Source organism: Excalfactoria chinensis, chromosome 4 (assembly GCF_039878825.1).
Source record: "Excalfactoria chinensis isolate bCotChi1 chromosome 4, bCotChi1.hap2, whole genome shotgun sequence".
In the NCBI taxonomy this organism is placed as follows: Eukaryota; Metazoa; Chordata; class Aves; order Galliformes; family Phasianidae; genus Excalfactoria; species Excalfactoria chinensis.
The window spans coordinates 53012562-53033490 of NC_092828.1; the positions used below are offsets into that span (position 1 = coordinate 53012562).

General features: G+C 35.7%; 1 protein-coding gene across 6 annotated transcripts in view; it reads right to left on the reverse strand.

Moving 5' to 3' along the window:
* CCSER1 (coiled-coil serine rich protein 1) overlaps positions 1–20929 on the reverse strand; it is a 585787-nt gene that overhangs the window by 332321 nt on the left and 232537 nt on the right. For all 6 annotated transcript variants that reach the window (XM_072336461.1, XM_072336462.1, XM_072336463.1 and 3 more), the window contains exon 6: positions 3639–3849. In XM_072336461.1, the coding sequence (XP_072192562.1) occupies positions 3639–3849 (211 nt within the window). The remainder of the gene's footprint in view (positions 1–3638; positions 3850–20929) is intronic.

The window sequence follows — 20929 nt, forward strand, 5'->3', positions numbered from 1 at the left end:
ACTTCTTTAACTTTGCAGGTTTTGGCTAGCCCACTTATTACAAAATTCCCTGTCAGGAATAGAACATCCACAATAAAGCTGCTGAATGGATTCAGAAAAACTTTCTTGATTCACTTCTGCTGCATCACTGAGTTTCCTCGTGCCCTGGTTCTCCGGTCTATCTTCAGCTTTGTTCAGTAAAGTTCTCAAAACATTTATGAGACTTACATAGCCAAAGATACAGAGAATTACTATTTGACATTTTCAAGGTTTCTGCACTGAAAGTGAATCTGTAATTAATTATTTTAATCGAACAATCATTCATTAGTCTTTTACTAAATACATTACCCTAATAACATTCTCAATCTTGCAAGTTACTGCCAAGTCATCAATTTCCCTTCTCATAATAAGACTAAAAAGAAGCTAAACTCACAGCTTTGTAAATCTGCAATGCAGTACAGCATATATTGCATTCAGCTTTTCAGTATCGACTGCTCAATTACAAACAACTGCAACAACAAAATAATTATATATATTTTTAAATAGTACTACATTTTGGCAGATCATAATTAAGTTAGTAGTCGGAAGTGGTTGTTCAATAGAGGTATATACTCCTGTAATTAGTTCTTCTCTAGAAAACATCAGCTATAAAAGAGAAAAACTACAGCTTTTATCTTCTGATAAATTGTACCATTTTTCAAACATAGACTGTATGATTTTATATTTTTAAAAGTGGATGAAAACATTTGATCTATTATTAATTTTAAAAATAATTATTTTTTACTATTTCAGGTAAAAAATATTTCACTCCTATTCTGTATAAACCTGACAAACACTACATTCGCCTAAGACTAAAAATAGATGAGAGTTCAGAGATAAGGAACAAATATTTCTTTTCTGTGTTTTAATTCTTTACTGCACTGAGTTTGATTTATAATATTAGTTGGGGCGAAAGTGCTTTTTGGAAAAAGAGATTACATCTAGTTAGAATGGAAGTAAGATGCCTTCTCCATGGAAACTGCTTGCCACATATGCTCAGATGAATTATTTGTCAGATTCTTCCATCAGATGTTTCAATTTGATGGAATTATATTTGCCTGGAATCTCCCACTAATAATTTAAAAGTGACATAAATATATAAATGCCTGTATTTCTGAAGATAATAAAGTTGTGTCACTCCAATACCAATTTTTTTATACCTTTCAAAGTCATCTCTTCTTTAGTTGCTGACACCGTTCAAACCAGGCTACTTGTATTCTTTTGAATCATACTCAATTTTTGTCTCATTTCCTATAACTTTAGAGTGTTTATAACATTTTCTGTGAACATTTTCTCGTTACTGTTCTCCTACAGTGTTACCAAGAGTGATACCCATTGTATAGTGAACAGATTTGCTAACTCTTTTACAGAGATATGAAATCTAAGCAATTATGCTATTTTGCAGCATTCCCCATATCATTTCTGCTATTATTTCACTATACAGCTATCACTGCTATTATTACAAATCACTTATTTATTTATTTTAAAGCAACAACAAAAACAACCAAGATACAAATAACAACTCAAGGAAGCAAAATGAGTTTAAATAATCAAAAGATTGATTAATTCTTTCTAACCAACTCAGCTTTGTACTGGAACAACTGGTACCACTAGTAAGATATTCTATCTCAAAATCATTATTCAGCACCTCAAAAGTGCTGAAAAAAATAGGGAGATAAATTACAGCACATACTTATTATATAAGCACGGCATATACACAATACCCAAGCAAAAGGCTGTTTTGATTTCATAAGGAAGGCAAGACAAAAAGAAAAGTAGAAAGACAGGATTATGTTTTGCATTGTATTATAGTCAGATGGGAAGACAGAAATTATATGGCAGAAAGGAAGAAGTGAGAGATTCAGTGAATAAGAAAAAATAAAATAAAATCAGTATGAATTACATAGGAAGGAGTCCGTAACTCAGGTATATTAAATACCTTGAGTTCCTTTTGTGCAAATCATGTGATGAATGCTTTTAAATAATAAGTTTGAGAAAGTACAATATACTGTCATGTAGAAAATCTCAAGAGAGTCATAAACAAGCGTAATGGAACTTGTTAGTCAAAAGTAAAACGGTTATCCTTATCCTTAAGGTATAAATGATTTTAAGCTAAGCATTATTAATAGTCACACAATATGCTACCAATGCAACCAGATGAAGTACAACTGATATGCCTTGTAATATTACAATCCTTAATATTTATTTGCATTTTTAATGTGGTCACAAATCCTGCTCAGTGGACAGGAACACTTAAATCCACTCCATATCCCTACATTCCATGAGCAAGAACTGACTGAGGATTAATTATTTCAGTTCTGTATTCAGCAAAACAGAAATCCATTGGGAAGCTCAATAGCATAAAGTTCCTTGTGAACTGAGGGAAAGTGAATGGCACAGGTCTCAGCACATAGTAGAAACTTGCCATTTAGGAGGGCTAATGGACAACTAGTATGACAAAACTGCTGATAAACATCTTCAGACAGTGGAACAACTGGCTGATACAAATGATTAGGAAGTGAATAGTGGGAGGAAAAAAAGAAAAAAAAAAGAAAAAGAAAGCTTATTAAAGCTTTATTTAAGTGTCTCAGACAAATGTCAGTTCCTCATGTGATGAAGCTGCATCAGCAGAAATTCTGAATATATCTTAAGTATTGCAAGCTTGAAATGATGTAGTTAAATATTGGCATGGTTGCCCCAAGAGGCTGTAGAAGCTCCATTAAGGAACCCCCATTAATGTACTGATGAGTAAAATGAGCAAGGCTCTGAGCAACCTATTTTAAGGCAGCCCCGCTTTGAGCAGAGGGTTTGCATCTGCCTAGAATCCTCTGAACCTAAGTTATCCTGCAAAGTCTATGAATGATACAAATAAAATTAAAAACAAACATTTTTTGTAGCTATCAAAGAACAAGCATGCTCTAGTGCACTAACATCAAGATGAAAACTTGTCATAACCTTATCTGAGTCAAATTTGCACAGCTGGAAAAAAAGAAAAAAAAGAAAAAGAAAAAATAACAAACACAAAAATGATTTGATTTATTCTAAAAACAATGCAAAAGGTGATTTTCAAAGCAACACCAGCAGTCTACTTGAGAAGCAGAAGAATGTAGCAGAACAGAACAAGTCAACACTCTTAAAATTAATATAATGAACTAAGAAATCTGATTTCATGTGCCATTTATAAGGCCAAGAGAGTAACCTTTAGCTTTAGTACTTCCACTTCAAACAATTTTCTTTTTTCATCTCTTCTCTGAATAAACTGCATGCGACTCCATACTGAATAACAAATGCAGTAAGAAAACTGTAAAGCCCCAGAATATGAGAGAAAGACAATACAATTTGTTTTGATCTAAATCAATCAACCACCTTTTAGGTGAAAGCTCAAGATCAGCTTTATTCTCTGCACACCAAGATGGCAGTATATGTTTGTCTCATTCTGCTATTGTATAAACTTTCTGACTTTAACCACACTGGGGCAGGGCTATTTATATTTCTGCATCAATTCCATATATTCAAAACATATTATGAGACTTCGAGTTCACAAACTCTTCTGACCTTCTTTTGCTGCTTAGCTCATTAATGCAGAAAGCTATTAATTTAACAAATGAGTGGGCAATTACCTCCTGAAGAACCCTCTTCATTTTCAGTAGCAATGTCTTTACAGCTGTGCAATCTTGCAGCATCAGTCTGAAGGGCAAAGATTCAATGCCTCCGCCTTCTTCCAGACCAGTAAAAGGCCACTCCATGGATGGGCTGCCAGCCAGCTGGCTAATACAGGGATACCTGGCTTCTCCTTGTTCTACCTCTTTTGACAGTTTCAAAGACAGGTTCCTAAAAAGAGAAAACAGAAAGATCAACACTGAAATGAGAATGAAAATAAATTGTCATTCTTTAACAGAAGTGATGTTAAAAGACACATTACACATTCACTTTTTGAGCCTGCTAGCATGAATGGCCCTTATATACACACAAGACCATATGGCGTTAGCAATAAAATATGCATTTAGAAATTCCCTATTTTCTACAGGAATTAGGACCATGATATCCCAAGCTCTTCAGAAGAAAGACATTTTGAAACAAAATATCCTATGGGCAAGGCTGCTGTGACTATTTTCTTTCAGTTGTGCTGAAAAATGATAATTCGTATGCACTTTGAAAAGCTAAATCATGTTCTTCCATATGTTTTGACTTAGAAACTCAGACAGAAAGGAAAATCACTAAAAGAAAAATGCTGTCTTCTAGGCTGGCCCAGTGACATAAGATGAACATAACCTTCTGTAAACTGGAATTTGAAATTTAATTCATCTGTACTCTCTCTTAAGTTTAGTTACCACTGAAGCCATATAAGCAGAACACAAAACAAAAAACATTAAGCTGTAGTTGAGAATCCACTAAAGGCAACCGAAAAATTTTGAAAGATTTAGAAGGAATACCATTTTGCTTTTTACGCCTGAAATCCTGTTTTGTGTACATATTATCTTCCTTTAATATCAGAGCATGTGTCAGACTTCACAATGCTGGAGACTGTCTAGCATATCAACAAGACCAACAAGGCACTGGAGCACACAAGTAATGAGAAAAGGCTGAAATGCTGCCCAGTTTTCCAAAGAGAAAGAAAAGGGAGTCTCACTGGACAAAGCAATACCCACAGAGAGAAGGTTCAGACATGATGGGACCAGACAATCTTTGGGGCTGCGCAGTAAGAGGATGAAAAGGAAATGATGGAAGCCAGAATACAGGAAATCAATTAGGGATCATGTTATTTATTTACTCACTTATTGCCATGAGGGCTGCCAAACACAAGAACCAGGAACCTGAGAATGCATGGAACCTCCATCCTTAAACATATTCATAATGATAGGACAAGAGCCCTGAGTAAGCTGCTCTAATCGGACCTGCTTTGAGCTGAGGCATGGACCAGGAACCTGAAGAGGTTCCCTGCCACCTCTATGATCTAAAGACTGTGGATTCAATCAGCCAAAACCAGCCAGAATTAGCCAAAAGTTTAACAGTACAGTGCCAAAAAAATTAAAAAACAGATTACTTGACATTTTGATAGAACAGAATGGCAATTAAAATGGCCATGAAAGTAATCACAACCTCAATGTTGCACCTATTTTATTTTTGAGCAGTAGGAAAAAGGACAAATCTTAATGGGGAATGAATCTGAGAAAGCTGTTACACCGTGCAATGGAGTTTTATTAATAAGTAGTAAGTTACAAAAAGGTTATAACAGTAATGTATGATGCCTGTATATGTACTAAATTCACTATAATTAAATACATTAGCATATGTAAGAACAATTATTATTATTATTATCCTCTTTTTAGCAGTCTGTGGGGAGAGGACAAGGGGAAACAGCCATAAACTTGAGCATAGGAATTCCTGCACCAATATGCAAAGGAAACTCTTCGCAGTAAGGGTGAAGGAGCACTGGAACAGGCTGCCCAGGGAGGTTGTGGATTCTCCTTCTCTGGAGGTATTCAAGACCCACCTGGACAGCTAAGTGTGTAGCCTGCTTTGCATGACCTCTAGAAATCCCTTCCAGCCCTTAAAATTCTGTGATTCTGTGCTTGTACATTTAATGTATACTTCCAATTTTCTCCTCCATTGGAATTTACATGTAACAAAACTGATTCTGAATTTTAAGTGCTGGCATCCTCTGTAAGAACAAAGACTTAAGACTTCTAAGTGCAGTATTCTTTCAAGTTAACTTTTGTTTCATTATAACCACACACAAAAAGGGATGAACGTGATTTCTTATAACAAACAGTTTCTAATGCCATGCCAACAAATGGAAAAAAATATATATATCTTCTAAAATTATTTTTAATGATTTTTAATATATATTTTGTACGCTATGTAACGTACATTAGGGACAGTGTGTCAAGAAGCTGACCAATAAAGGACGTAGACAGTTTGTGCCCTTATAGCCAATGGAAATAATTTTTTCTAATATAGGGTTTTCAATACTCTGACACAAGAATTAAATTACAGCATTTTAATTTTTAAAATATATTTAAACAACTTTCTGAATTGAATAGTTTGTGTCTTTTAAAATAATAATCTGAAGCAGATGGTAAAGGTGCAGTTGACAGAGGGATATTAATCCATTACTGATTCATAGCTTTTATTAAAGAAGCCTCAGGTACAAATCATGCAAAGGAAAATCATCTCTTAACAGAAGTTTCACAATATAAGCCACCCTGGAGGGGGTTATAAAAAAAACTCGAAGCCATTTTCAAACAATTGAAATCTCCACTTGAGTAAAATTTATGAAGCCTAAAAAACACACTATTTGAGTAGCACAAAACAACAAAGTCCTTTTTTTTTTTTTTTTTTTTTTTTTTTTTTTTTTCCTGCCCAATACCTGCAGACTTGGAGATGAAATATTGTTTATAATATTCTGCATCTTCATATGGTGAGACCCACCAAAGCCCCATCTTCATGAAGGCATCTCTTACAGTACATTCTAGGAAGAATTTGGCATCAACAGCAATATGCAGCTTCCCATGTTACTGGACAAACCAACAGCACTCTTGGAGAAGTATCATCCACTGCTACATGGAAGCAATGCAATGTTTCAGTATAAACTATAAATCTTGAATTTCAGCAAGCCTTAATTTCAATTGAAGAAGATACTTTCAATGACTTAATTGGGCTATATGCTGATCTCACACTGCTCAACACACAAAGGCACTGACTTTTCAAGTACAGAACTAAAATAAGGAAAGAGCCATAGTAAGACATCACAACTCACAGCTATAAGTTTAAATCTAATTCATCTGCCACTGAGAAATGATGCTCAGATGCATCTGAGCAAAATGGATGCTCAGAGCTGGCACACAGTGAGTGCTTGCGTTGCATGGTACCTCTGAACCACCTGAGTAGAGTACAACTTATCTCTGAAAATCATGATCTAATACAACTCCTTTTACTTGCTGGAGGAAAAAGCTCATCTAAAATTCATTTTAGAACTGATATTTCATCGAATTCCTTATTAGCAATGTCCAGGTGGTCTATTACTATGGTAATCCACTGCATCTCAAAGCAACAGTGGAGATTTTACAGAGAAAAAAACCTTGTTACTAAAATTAGAAAGTCTCTCTATCAAAAGTGGCCAAACATCCAGCTTACCTGGGCTGTACTGAGTAAAGAGAAATAGTTTTGAGCCAGTATTTGATTACAGTTGAGTAATGGTTATACACCCAGGGCAGGGGTGGCTGCTCAGTGAGGAGGAGCCTTTGCCATGATGGTGTGGAGCAGGGATTGGGGCTAATCACTGGCTGTTCCAGCTTGTTCACACAACACCTGTGCCTCTGAGGCTGGAGAAGCTGTATCTAGTAGTTAATCAAACTATACCACAAAATGTTCCCAGGCAGCAGAACTCAACAGCATTAAAGCACATCTGAAATGTCCTGGCCCAACCCAATTATTGCTTTATCACGGTTTGGTTGCAAGTAGAGTTTGTATGGATGTTATTGATATAGAAGTATCCTGAAGAATGATCCTACACAGACATCACTTCAGATCCCTAAGCATAACTGTGGATTTTTTGCCTTGAGGCTTGCTTGAAACCCAGTCAGATTCTTGGGCAAGAGACAAGCCAGCTTTCTTCAGAAAAGTCTGAAATGAACCATGGTTGGAGTGGCAAATTAATTACAACTGAGAAGATGGGAGGAAGCTGCTCTCAACTTCTTTCCAGATAACAAGTGATTCTCATTTGGTGTTTGATGAAGATCAAAGTCTGACAGAGGTTGTAGTTGCAACTCTGCCTATGCCTCTAGATGAATACCACAGAATAACATAATTCACATTGATCAAGCAGGGTAAACCTGAAGCCTGGGGAACTGTACAGCTCCATGTTACACCTACAGGGACCACAACTGGTAAAAGAGAAAAGTAAGCATAATGTCAATACAATTCATGTAATCATAAGATTTTAAAAGCCAAAGAAAATCTGTCACAATTTTGTAAATTGAATAAAGAGTACAAACCTGTGCAACTTGGTGGCATTCTGAGCTTACTGCCTTGTTTCTGTTTTGTCTGTACATACCAACTTACTACCAGAAACACATTTCTTCATTTTGAATGCTTAAATATATATATATATATATATATAAGACACAATATCCACATTTAGTAAAACAGCAATACCAACAAGACAGAGCAGTTCAATTTCGAAACTAATCTTCAATGAAATAGTGAGAGAGCATTAAAATAATCAGTCAGTGACTCTTAGCATTTTAATAGCCTCTATAAATCCAGTGTAACTGTGTGTTAACTCAGGAATAGATATGACTGTGCTTCAAAGCTGCTTTCCCTTAATAAGGTAAAACAAGAATAGTTTACTCATTCCAAAGCATCTTTAAAGGGTTTTTACTGTAAAAGAGAAAGACCCACAGATGTGCAACTTGAGCTAGTTTTAGTCATTTTTCCCTTCTTACTGATCCACAAATCAATGTTTAGAAGAGCTTATGGTAATTTGGACTTCACTTACATAAAGATCCCCAGATTACACGGAGTTTAATCTTCTTACTTTTCATCAGCAGTGCTCAAGATGTTGCTACATCAGAGTTAGCCTAAGTCCCGCAGAATCTGCACTTCTTGATACCAGCTTAACAGAAAAGAGAACATGTAACTCTGCGGGCATCAGGAAGGCTCTACAAGCTGAGCAAAGGACTCCAGCCTTAATGGGAAGAACTGAACACACCTCGGGCATATCTTCTGAAGCAGCGACTCAGAGAAAGTCTTAAATCATATGTCTTCAATTTTGAGTGTGAAGCACTATATATTCATGTCTAAAAATATCACATTTGTATATATTCATATTATATATATACATGACCAGTTATAAAAAACATACACATATATAAATGCATATATGTTCAAACTTCATAAATATTTCAGCAGAAAACAAACAAAACAAAACAAACATACCCTAAATCACTTGTTTATAATGTGCCCCATCAGGAAACATATAGCCTTTTATACCAGAAAAAATGTATCCTAAATGCTTAAGAATTGAAATAAATAAATTTATTTCAGAAAAAGGGAAGGCTCTATAATTGGCAGTACCTAGGCACAAAGTTTTGAAGGCATGTGTCTAAGTATCACGATAGGCACATCAAGTAATTCGCTGTTAGATACGTAAACATTCTCAAACTCCAGTCAAGGAGGAAAAAAATTTCCAAACTCCACACTCAGTTCCATGAATGGGTTGAAATACTGTGAAGATTAATACATAACCCTAACATAAATACTTGGTTAATTACCCATATTAGCATTTTATGGCATCAAATCTTTACACTTCACCTTGTCCAGCCTCCTCACCCAATTTCTCAATATTACTTCTGTTCTAACAGAGAACGCTTCAAAAGTTAAAGGGATGACAACTGAGAAAATTAAACTGCACTGTGTCATAAGGTACATGTTGTCTGACATTTTACAGCTTTTAGAACCATATATCATTTACTGGTACTCTGATGCTATGACTTTTCGAGGTCAGCCTTTTGGAAAAAAAGATATTCAGTATCTGTCATTATCAAACTATGCACCCACACATGAATGTGCACACAAACTGTAATAGCTAGTGCTTCTATAAGTTAAAAGACTGTCAGCCTTTTCCATTATAATTCCTTTTCTTTCAAAGGCTTATATCACAGCCATAAAGATTTCCTTTAGGCTAGAACTTGGCAATCATGAAATATGGAGTCAAATTTAAAAAGAAAAAAAAAAAAAAGTTTTCCATTTTTCAGCTCTTGCTAAAGTATATCTCATATAAGGTCACATCAAGCATTTCTTTTCTTTCTCTGCAGGAGTCAAGAGCTCTGCTTACATTCCCAGATCTAGCACACAAAAACAGAACACTTGAGATCTTCGTCCTTTTCCTCCTCTGGAGTCTATTATGAAAATTTAAATATGATACAACTAAGATAATGTAGCACAAAGCAGTGATCAGATTATGTGCAAACAAATAGCTGTTTGGAAAAGACCCGTGGGGCTTATTTAATTTCAAGTGGTATCACGGCAGTAGTAAATAGAGTATTACAACTAACAAGAAAACATAAATAAATAGGTGCACTCATATATATATATATGCAAGCAGTAACTTGTATTAAATCTCCAATTGAGATACAAACAAAATAAGCTTTACCTTTAAACTGAATTAAAAATAAGTTCCCAACCACAGTACTAAGATGTAGATCAAGATAATATCTTGATCTTTATACTATTAAGCATTAAGAATTTTTTTTGTGAAGCAATCAGGCAACTCACTGTACCTTATGTTGGTTGCAAGATTCAACAGAGATACCTAACAAACAGTTTTAAGAGTCTAATTGATATTTACTAAAATACACAAAGTATTTTAGTATAGCTTCACCACTCAGCTCACTTGCTTTGCATCCCAACCTCGAGGCACCTTCAGCCCAAGAGAGTGACTCAGGGAACACCTTCTGGATTGGGTTCAGGTACAGAATTGCTCTGGCTTCAGGCTACATCAGTGCTTGAAAACCGATACAGATCTAAATAATCACCCTATTAGGTTTTAATGCTGTAGACACACAGATTCATCCATTAGAAAAAAAAAAAAAACAAAAAAAACACCAAAACAAAGAAACAAAAAAAAAACACCCTTATGCCTGCAGGAGCAAATCACAGGTGAATACTGGGAACCAGGAGGAAGAGGACCAATACCATCTTATCTGCTTGACTTAAGGAATGCCCGGTAGGACAGCTACATACTTAGAAATCTGTGTGGGTTCAGAAAGTTTCATCTAGTAGTCCTAAATTTAATTACTAGCACTTAACATTTTTGCACAGTCCCCAGAACAATACACTGTTATGAACACAACTTCCCGCGTGAATAAATCATTTTATTATCTTCAGTGGGATCAACAAAATGGACCTTCATGTTGGTGAAAGTACATGATTAAACAAATTTATCCCTCTTACTTGTCATTGTCCTGTTTAATGGTTTTAATAATGAGAAAAGAGTTATGTTTCAATTCAGAGTATACCTGAATACTTTCCATCTACTTTATGTTACCATATAAAACAGTTTGAACCTAATGTTATTGTTGAAATAGATTTCATGTTAAATCTTCTTTTGTGATCAACAAATGAAAGCATGTAATGGATTTAGGGACATGATTTATTAAGAAATCCAGAACATGCGTTCTACTCCATTTCCATCCTTAAAAAAGAGAGCTAAGAAACATTATGTAATCAACGCTTTCCAAAAGTTCTGTCTCCACTGACAAATAACCTGAACAGCACAGTGACTTCAAAAATTGTTTAAAAAATAAGTAACAAATCAAAAAGAGAAATTCTGCATGAATGTTAATTAATTATACCAATTATTTAGTAAAGTTTGCTAAAAAAAATCATGCAGTTCCTGGCTCAGTGGTTGCAAATAGTGTTTTCTTGCCAGTTGAATACTTGTGTTTATGTGACTATCTGCACATGCCTATATTTTTATTTGTCATGAATTATCAAGGGGAAATCTTCAAACTTCTAATGAAGAATGGCATTCTCAAGTGAGAAGATATATATAAAAAATAATCTCCTTCAGTCCACTCACTTCTTTCTAATCTGTTATGTCATGATCAACAGCTTCTGGCAGAGTAGAATGCTAGTAAATAGTATGTACATTTCTCACAAATAAGATAAACTTTCTGGATTCTAGTCAAAACTGATCCTAAACAAAGTGCAGGAACACAGGAAATAAAGAAACTTCCTTTCAGAGTAACTGCCTAAAAGCTATCAAAGATCAGTTAAAGCAAAAGTAATATTTGGATCTTTTCTATGGATAGTGCCAGCCAACAAAGCAGAATAGTATTTATCCAGGCATTTGTCACCTTGTGTAAAAGACTGGGAGCTTCACAGGTCCCAGGAACCATGAGCCTTCCAAAGCCTCCACTTCTTCCCTGAATACCACTCTGCTCAATACATCCACTTGCAAAATGCCACTGGTAGAGAAGCCAATAAATTATTAAAAACAAATTCTCAGTTATATATGGAGATGAAACCCTGTAAGCTGTGGGACCTCTGGGGCACGAGTTCCTTGTGAGTATCCTCCCAAGCTACTGGAGGGCTTGTATTCATTCAGGAGGGTTTCACTTAGAAGGCAGGTGTTGCAGTATGCACATTGGGATTTTAATTAGTGAAATTAAACCCCTCTAAAAGCACGTCTTTGTTAAAAGACTTTAGAGATCAAACAAAAAGAAAACAAACTAATTAACATGTAAGCTAACCTAATTGCTTTGTTCTTACATGATATATTCAATCAAACAGTGCCAGAGCAGAAACATATTATTTTATCATACTGTACAAGTAGCCCACCTACAGGAGAATTCTCACACTGAACTAGGATGGTCTTCTGTGTTCTTGATTTTAATTGTAAATAACTTGTTCAAAAAAATAACCAGAATATTTAGTTCAACTTGACTGAAACACCACAGCAGCATTCCTGTTCTGCACTCTTACAGAACAAAACTTTCCTCCTCCTTACCTTCACCCATAATGCAACGTGTTATATCAGAGTAAAAGTAAACAACTGGCAAATTGAGGCCCGAAGCAGAGGAAACAGAATTGTTCAGTACAGTTGAATACAAAGACCAGATCTCTGAAGGCTCAGATCTCTGGATCACATTTAAATATGTCTAAATATTTATTTGTACTCCAGCACACAGAAGGAAGTAGTGTGTAAAAACTCAACAGTAGCACTGAGCTGTTTGTCTCTCACATTTCTGTTGATGTGTTGTTTCTTGATCCATGAGTGCTTGTGAACTATGCACCACCAGAAGCTTTATCCTCTCTAAAAATCCTCATCAGTTAGAGGAAATTAGGTCCCCTACCTTTTAAGTTTGCTTTTATTTTTCTCTTTTTTTTTTTTTTTTTTTAGATAGTCACATAAAAATTAAATGCTTTTTTGAGTTGTTCATTCTTTGATTGTTACATTCTCAACTCCAGAAACTCTGCTTGAATTACCTGAATAACTGGAGTTACTGTAATTGCTTCTTGTTTGCAACACCAGGCCAGTTTAAGGTTGCATATAACATGAAGAGCAGTACTCTACAAAATGATGCAAGTTTAGGAAGGGAGCATCTCATTCTCATTTAATGTTTCTGTGAAACATTAAATTACATAAGAGTAATCAATAATTTTAGTAGCCAATTTTGCAAAGTCTTTGTCAGAAGAGTGTTATTAACAACATACAGCCCTAATAATTGCTGGAGTATGTGTTAAAACTTGCTTCCCAGTGCTCCCTCTAAATCAAGATACAACTGGACTCCCATATATTCCTAAGGCACTTAGCAATACCTCATCAGCTTCCAGAGTTAACTACTTGGGTTTTGTTTTTTTTTAAGAAGAAAAAACTGTCATGAAATAGCATTTTCTAGCCTGTATTGTTGCTGCAAAAAGCTTGATCTAAGAACACCTATGGATTTTCAAAGTAGAAGACCAAGCTCAAAAAGTATGCCTGAGCACATACAGATCTGGTGCAGCCTTTTAATTTCAGCATCCCTTGACTTATGACTCTTATTCTTCTGCGTTGTTAGTGCAAGGCCACCCTCGTTCCCTTGCTTTCAGGGCCAGAAATCCATTGGAGACCTGTATTAGCATACATATTACTGTCCATGCTAACATTCTCCATATTTCACACATAAAAACTTGGAAACATTTTAGGGCGTATATGCATCAGGAGGAAAGGTGTCACAGAATTATTCATGAAGCAAGGGAAAAGAGAAAGATATTGTTTAGGATGAGGTGATGGATGAAAATCAATCAGTTCACTGTCATTACCAGAAATGTTTAATTTTCTTTTCTTTTTTAAACATAAGAGTGGAGTGGGCTTCATTTGTTTTTGTTTTCAATAAAAGTACTTTGTCTTATTCACTTGAACAAGAAATGAGACACTTTGAGAGCAACTGAAACACAAGGAGAAGCAAACATGCCTAGAGTACAGACCTTCTTTTTTTTTAGGTTTAGACTTGTAATTAATCTGAATTTTCTCTGTTTTAAGACTCATGTCACAGCTTCAGTACAACCTACAACAGAACAGATCCTGTCATGAAGTGCACTCTGTGGGGAATTTGGGTGGGTGTTCTCTCCAAGGCTTTCACTGCAAGTGTTGCTACCCTGCTCCTGGAGCCATCCCTCTGTTTCCAGCATAGGCAAATGGCAGTGTTATCTCATCCTTGCTTTTGTGCACACTGAAGGGTGCCTGACATTTAAATGCAGATAACATTGTCTGGTAGCAAAGGGGAAGGTTTCTATTCACAGTAAGCTGCACAAACAGTGATCACTATCTTTGTTCAATTGTCTTTGAAACAAAGCCCAGAATGCAAATGACTGCTATGTCCAAAAAAGGAAAAATGATAAAAGTCTTCCCCTTAGGCTGTGACACCTCCCATGAGAGATAACTTTGTACTGGTGAATGCAGTGAAGAGTACTGGTCAAAAAGGGCTGAAGTTCATTATTTTCTCACAGGACTGGCACATACTATAACGCTGTTTCTCACTTTAGTTTGCTACAGACAGTTCTGTATTGTGAGACATCAACGGTGCAAAAGAGAGGAGTATGGGACATCCTTCACTTGACTTTTTGATTCCATCTCTTTGGCATACCATCCCTTGTCTCCACACCTGCATCTCCCCCCACAGCATAACTTCTAGCAACTGTCTATCAAAACTGCAGAGCTTTTTCTGCAAAGGAAGGTGATAATCTCCCTTCACACACTCTCAGAATACTACCTTTCTTGTCCTGGGAGAACACATGCAAACAGCATAATAAATCAGTATAATTAAATATAGTTTGACTGAATTAAATTCTGGCTGACCCAGAAGATCCTTTGTCAGTCATTAGTATGAGGGCGTCAACAAGACTCCAAGCATAATCTGCAGGCTTTTCCTCTTTTCAAAAAGACCAGTGTCTATCTTTTGCTGAATTAACTTTCCAACTTGGCTGGGGGTCATTCAAACACAACACTTGCCAGCAAAATCTGCCAGTGGGCAATCAATTATCTTTTTCTTTAGAAATATTTTTATTAGCTCTAGAAGCAGCATTCTGAGATTTTAGTATCACCCATCAGATAAAATGAATTCCCTGGAATTAGGCTTGCTTTTTGTTTATTTATTTGTTTACTTTTTAAAGCACAGCATAATTTGTCAAGATCTTGGTTTAATTTTCAACAACGAATGCAGTACTGCAAAAAAAAAAAACAAAAAACACAAAGAGAAATTCCTAGATCAGAATGCAATTCAAGCAAAATCAGTTCTAAATTATTTTCCACATTCTGTAATATTATAAATGAACTTAGGGGAACTGAAAACACAGCGAAGAATTCATTAATTAATGCTTGTGGTTACTCCTTCACCTCATCACTCCCAAATAAAGCCTTTCACAGGAATAACAGAGACAAATAAATAACTCCAATTAAATGAAGAAGAAGAAAAAAACAACAACAAAAAACAAGCAAACCAGTAAGCCAGGTGATTAACACCTTCACATGTGTGTCAAAACATGGAAGAGCTAATCCAAACCTACTGGTCCTCTGAGCAGCACCTAGAAAGCTTTCCAAAGTTCATGGTGAAAGGTATAGGACCTTCTCTCTTCATGATAAGCCTCAAAGAGTTTGACATGAAAGACTTTCATGCTGCAAGTCATGTAAACTTGCCACAGCAATAATAAAGAGAAAACTTGAAAACAAAAGGCAAGGGAACATTCACTTCATTTTTGCAATTCTAAAAGCCCACTTTTGTACAAATGGTGATCAGTTCACTTACAACATAACAGAACCCTATGCATTCTCCAAGGACAGTTAAGCTACACAAGACTGAACAACAGTCCCTTCACAACACCAAACAGAGAAATCACTTGGATATTTTTTACAACTAATGTAATTATTGTGGCAGCCACTGAAAAAGGTAAAGGTTTTATGAAAGAAAGTTTACGACAGTGTATCTTAATTAGTCTCTGCTACTTTTTGTATTCATCTTGCTTGGCTGATTAAGAGCGACAACCATTGATGTTATTTCTATAGATGGCATTTTCCCCATAGCATCATTTAAAAGAATATTCTGAGCATTCTATACTTAATTACTTTATTTCCAATTTTGTAGTTGCTGCGCCTTGCAAAGTTTGGTATATTCAGCATTAAATTGTTATACTTCAAAACAGTGAGTGATACTACAGTTGAAAATGGCAAAGAATAACCAAGGTGATAAGACTGCAGTTTCTCACTATGATGGATGTATTTGTGTTTCTCAAAGTATCCATCTCCATGGTCATATAAAAAAAACAGTGAAAGCAGTAAAACACTATAAAACACATACACATAGTTTATACAAAAGACACCTGGAACTTAACCAAACAAATCTGTAACAAAAATTGTTTTATTTCTAAGTCCAAAAGGCTACCTATAGAAACCAAGAGGTGCAAAATGAGTAATAGAGATACATGGTAGTTGGTAACTTGTCATTTGTCAATATCTGATACATACTCTCTTTTAGTCCTGATTTTCTCACTACAACCAGTGCCTTAGATAGGTTCACTGCTCATTATAGGACATACAAACTAAACAACCTACAAAAATCAACTTGCTGCTGAAACGCTAATTTCTCATTATAAACTTGAAGAAATCTCTAAAATTTTTTTAATACTACATTGCACATCTCTACGCTGCCCAGCTAAGCTAGGAATACACATACTTACCATTTACAGTTATCACCTGGGGCTTCTGCTCCAAAATGAGAAGTAGCTGGACTTTTAATAACTTAATATAGGCAAGAATTCTACTTTATGCCCCAGTTTAGGATGGCACATTTCATCATTACACTAAACTACTGAAATGTTAAAAGAAAGTACTGAGCTTCTCATTAGCACTACTAGCAATAGCAGCAATTTTCACGGTAGTCATACATCCAAATGCTGGTCATAACACATAAAATATATCCTGAGAAGTTTCAGAGAGGATGGGAAATAATGAAGGACATAAGTATATGGAAATACTGTTGAAGGGCATCATCTTTCCAGCCTAGGGGACACTATTTCACCTGTGTTCCAGTAGTCTATCTCTGTGCACATTCATTCCTGTTCCAGCTCAGAAGCAGATCAAAAGCAATTTCATATTCTGCTGAGGTATTTCAGAGTTTATCACAGTACCTGTGTAACTTCAACTGTGGTCTCTCCTGACTCTCTCCACTGAATTTCAAATTTTAACATCTAAGTGGAAAAAAATTTCATTTTCAGTTAACTTTCCTTAAGTGTCTGAAGTCTCAAAGCAGTGTCAAGGCAAGGAACGTAAAAAAAATGAGCTATCTTCTTTTACTAAAAAACATGAAGAGTAGGGGCAGCTCCTAGACTGGGAATTGTAGGGTCCATCCTCTGCAAGCACATCAGTGGGTCAGCTCAGTCAAGTGTTTTTGAATCCCCTTGTGTTAAAGGCAGATAGCTCCAGAAGATTTGCCAGCACCAACCCGTACACAAGAACACAGCTGCACCTGCGACAGCATTAATGGGCAAAGGGAGGTAAGGAAACAATGAATCCATCCTAGATAAAATCTATAAGAAATGCACCAGTTCTAGGATTGAATTAATCTTCATATATTTTTTGAATAGATAATCTGAAGCTCCAGAAGAGTATTCTCACTGAATGTTTTCACTGCTTCCATTTTATAGTTGCAGTAAATCTGGTATAAATTTAGATGAATAAGAGAAGGAGCTTTGTGAAGCAAAACACTGGGATCTACCTGACATGATGAAGTGTACTGCTAGTGAACGAAAAAAAATCAAGGTTCATTTATGTTATGGTGTGGCTTTTACCTCATACTTGCACAGCATCTCAATGCATTTTATCCACTGCAAGAGGTAATTAACATTGGTGAAAATTAACATCGGTGAAACAACCTCGTATATGTACAAACTGCACTTAGATAGAGAGCAGGAGAATAGGTGCGTGTAGTTGAAAAATACTCCATTCCTCGGCTACTTGCATGTGAAGGCAGAGGGCATAGAAGAGAAGCCATCATCTTGTTTTGTAGTCCAAATCCCCTAATCCCCTCATTGCACTTGTTTTCAAGTGATGAAGCCTTTCAAATGGATGAAGGGAAGAGTTTTCTGCATTAGAAATCACTGGGGCAGTAGAGTCATAAAGAAATATAAATACTGTTTGGAGAAGTAAGCGACCTTTTCTCCTACTCCTTAAACAGAGCTACTTGTAAGCAAAGCAGAACACCAGAGCCTATTCTTCCATTTTAATCTTCTTTACAGTCATGTGATGACAAGACTTGCAGTGCCCTGAAAATCCTACCAAGAGCAACACCACATCACCAGTTCACTACTCACAACTGCTTCCTCATAGAAATAATGACTGGAAAGACAAATAAACATTAAGACAGGCATCTCATAAGGAAGCAGAGCATAGAAGCTGAAAAAAACACACTTTCACTGAAGCACTAAAAAATAAATAAATACATTATGAACAATTCGTGGAAAAGAAAATCAATAACTGAAAAATGGAATTTACAGTACAAGCAATTTGTATCCAACATGACAGCTCTGAAGAGCAACAGAAATAAACTGTAAATATGTATAGTATAGCAAGTACCCAGTGATGCAAGCCAGCTGGATAGACACTTATATTTGTGCCTTATCTATCACCCATGATCAACTAAAATCCATGAAGGGAGAATGATGATCCCGCTTCACAAGCTGCATGTCCTGATCTAATAGTCCAAGCACACATACATGGCAGGATAAAGCAGACTAAATGTAAGTAATTCAGGCTCAGCTTAAGTTTAGCATCAGCACTGATATTAAAGTAGTTCCAAGTAGCACAAATGAGAGCTGTAATGCAAGTACACAGTTGAAGGCCAGTCCAGACAGACAGCCAACAACCCAAACAGGAGATAAAGATAAGCCCAATGCAAACTATGGATTACTGCCACCTGCATACCAATGGAAAACTCAGGCATAGACTTCCAAGTTTCTTGCCAATGTTCTCTTGAAGTTTTGTGTCAGGGATTGAAAATGGAACCAAAGATTTTAAATGAGACAGTTTTAGTGAAAATTGAACTTATTTGTTCTCAGTTAGTGCTTGTTCTTGAATGAAACTATGGGAGAGTTTAACTGGCATTTTTGTAACTTTTTAGCCCAACAGGAAAAATAAGGAAGAATCCCTGGTAAGATTCTCCAGTTCTCTTCAGCACTAATTTATCTGTAGTCATTGTTTTTGCAAACCCATTACTCTCTGATTTACTTCAACTTAATATAAATCCTAGAAAAACAAATAAGCACTCCTCAAGAAATATATATATATATATATATAGTAATTAAAAACATTAAAAAAAAAAAAAAAAAAACAAAAAAACAGAAAATATGAATTAGGACTATGGAGAGCTGACCTGCACCAGGAATCAGTCCCCTTCTCATGCTATTGTTGTAGGCTTCTCTAAGACATCTCTTCCACAGGTAAGCACTGCTATCTTGCTTCCTCAGGGAAGCTGCCTTTAGGAAAGGATAAAGTCTGACTTCAATCTGTTCCTTCGTTTACCTGAGCTACACCGTTTGATGTGGTCCTGAAAGCATAGCCTGAAGCTCTCCCCCCTTAAGATAACTTTCACAATTTTTTTATGCCTAAGTCTAATTGTTTTTAAGAATGTAAACGCTAAGTTCATCCTTCTGCCGGTGAAGTTAATCAAGACATAGTCTCTCAAACTCATCTTTCCCAAATGAGCTTTATAATAAGCTCCTACTCGCACAGTACAAATAATAGTATGAATATAACTCCTACCAATAGAAACAAAACATTTGACAAATGAAAGTGTACTACTGACCTAACATTTGGTGTGCATAGTACCTTCCCTATTCTTCCTTTTTTTGTCATTTTTCCTATTACAGCAATCACATCAATCTTCTGGGTGTGCTGTAATACTTGAACACATATCGAGAAAGACTCAATCTTATGTTTGAATATTTTCTTTACATCCTGCGAAGTAGGAAAGCAAAAAGATGGAATATGAGCTATACATCATTCTTGCATAGCTAAAAGCTAAATAATGTTTTCTTTTTTTCAAAGATAAATAATTTAAGGGGTAAGGGAAGAAATATATATACCAAGCAGCTTAGAAAATTCAGTAAGTAGCTAATTATTATGGCAGTCTTAACTGCTTTATCAGTAAAATATTTTCATTTGCTGAAGAAATTAATGGCAGACCAAGGTGTTCCTTCCCAGAAATGCCATTTACACCTGTACTTCAAATTTCTGTAGAAAACATTACTGCATACAAGCAATAACATGAGCCACTCTGTACAATCTCATTCTGAATAAAATCCAATGATCTCACTTCATATAATGCGAAAATCCTTCCCAACAGTTAATGTTTTCATAAAGAGTTCAGTCTCCACAGTCAGAAAAATTTAAACCCCTGAGGGAACTTCTGAAGCATAAACAGGATTAAGATTTCTTGATGCTTTTTATAAAACATATTTCATACCCCTAAGAAGAAAAATTTCAGAGTATGAACAGTTCTCATACATCTTTTCTATGCAGATGCTTTCCCTTTTTATCCCAAAGCACAAATACAGTATCAGTATAAATAGGAATGACAAAGTTTCAGCCTTCATAATGTTGGTTTATAAAATAAATATTAAAGATCACATAAAGGCACACTTGCTATCATCATCATAATGTACAGCAGACAACAGGCTTTGGTTCACTCCCTATGGAAAATGAGCCAAACATGCTCTTCTTTATAAAGCACATCACTGAGAAATTCAAATCATGAAATCTTTCTTCTCCTGAATGCAAATTGCCTCCTCAGTATTTTGTGCCAGAAGGGCTTGCAGTGCCAAAAGGAAAGCAGTCAGGAGGAAAAAAAAGCAGCAGGAAGTGGGATGTGAATTT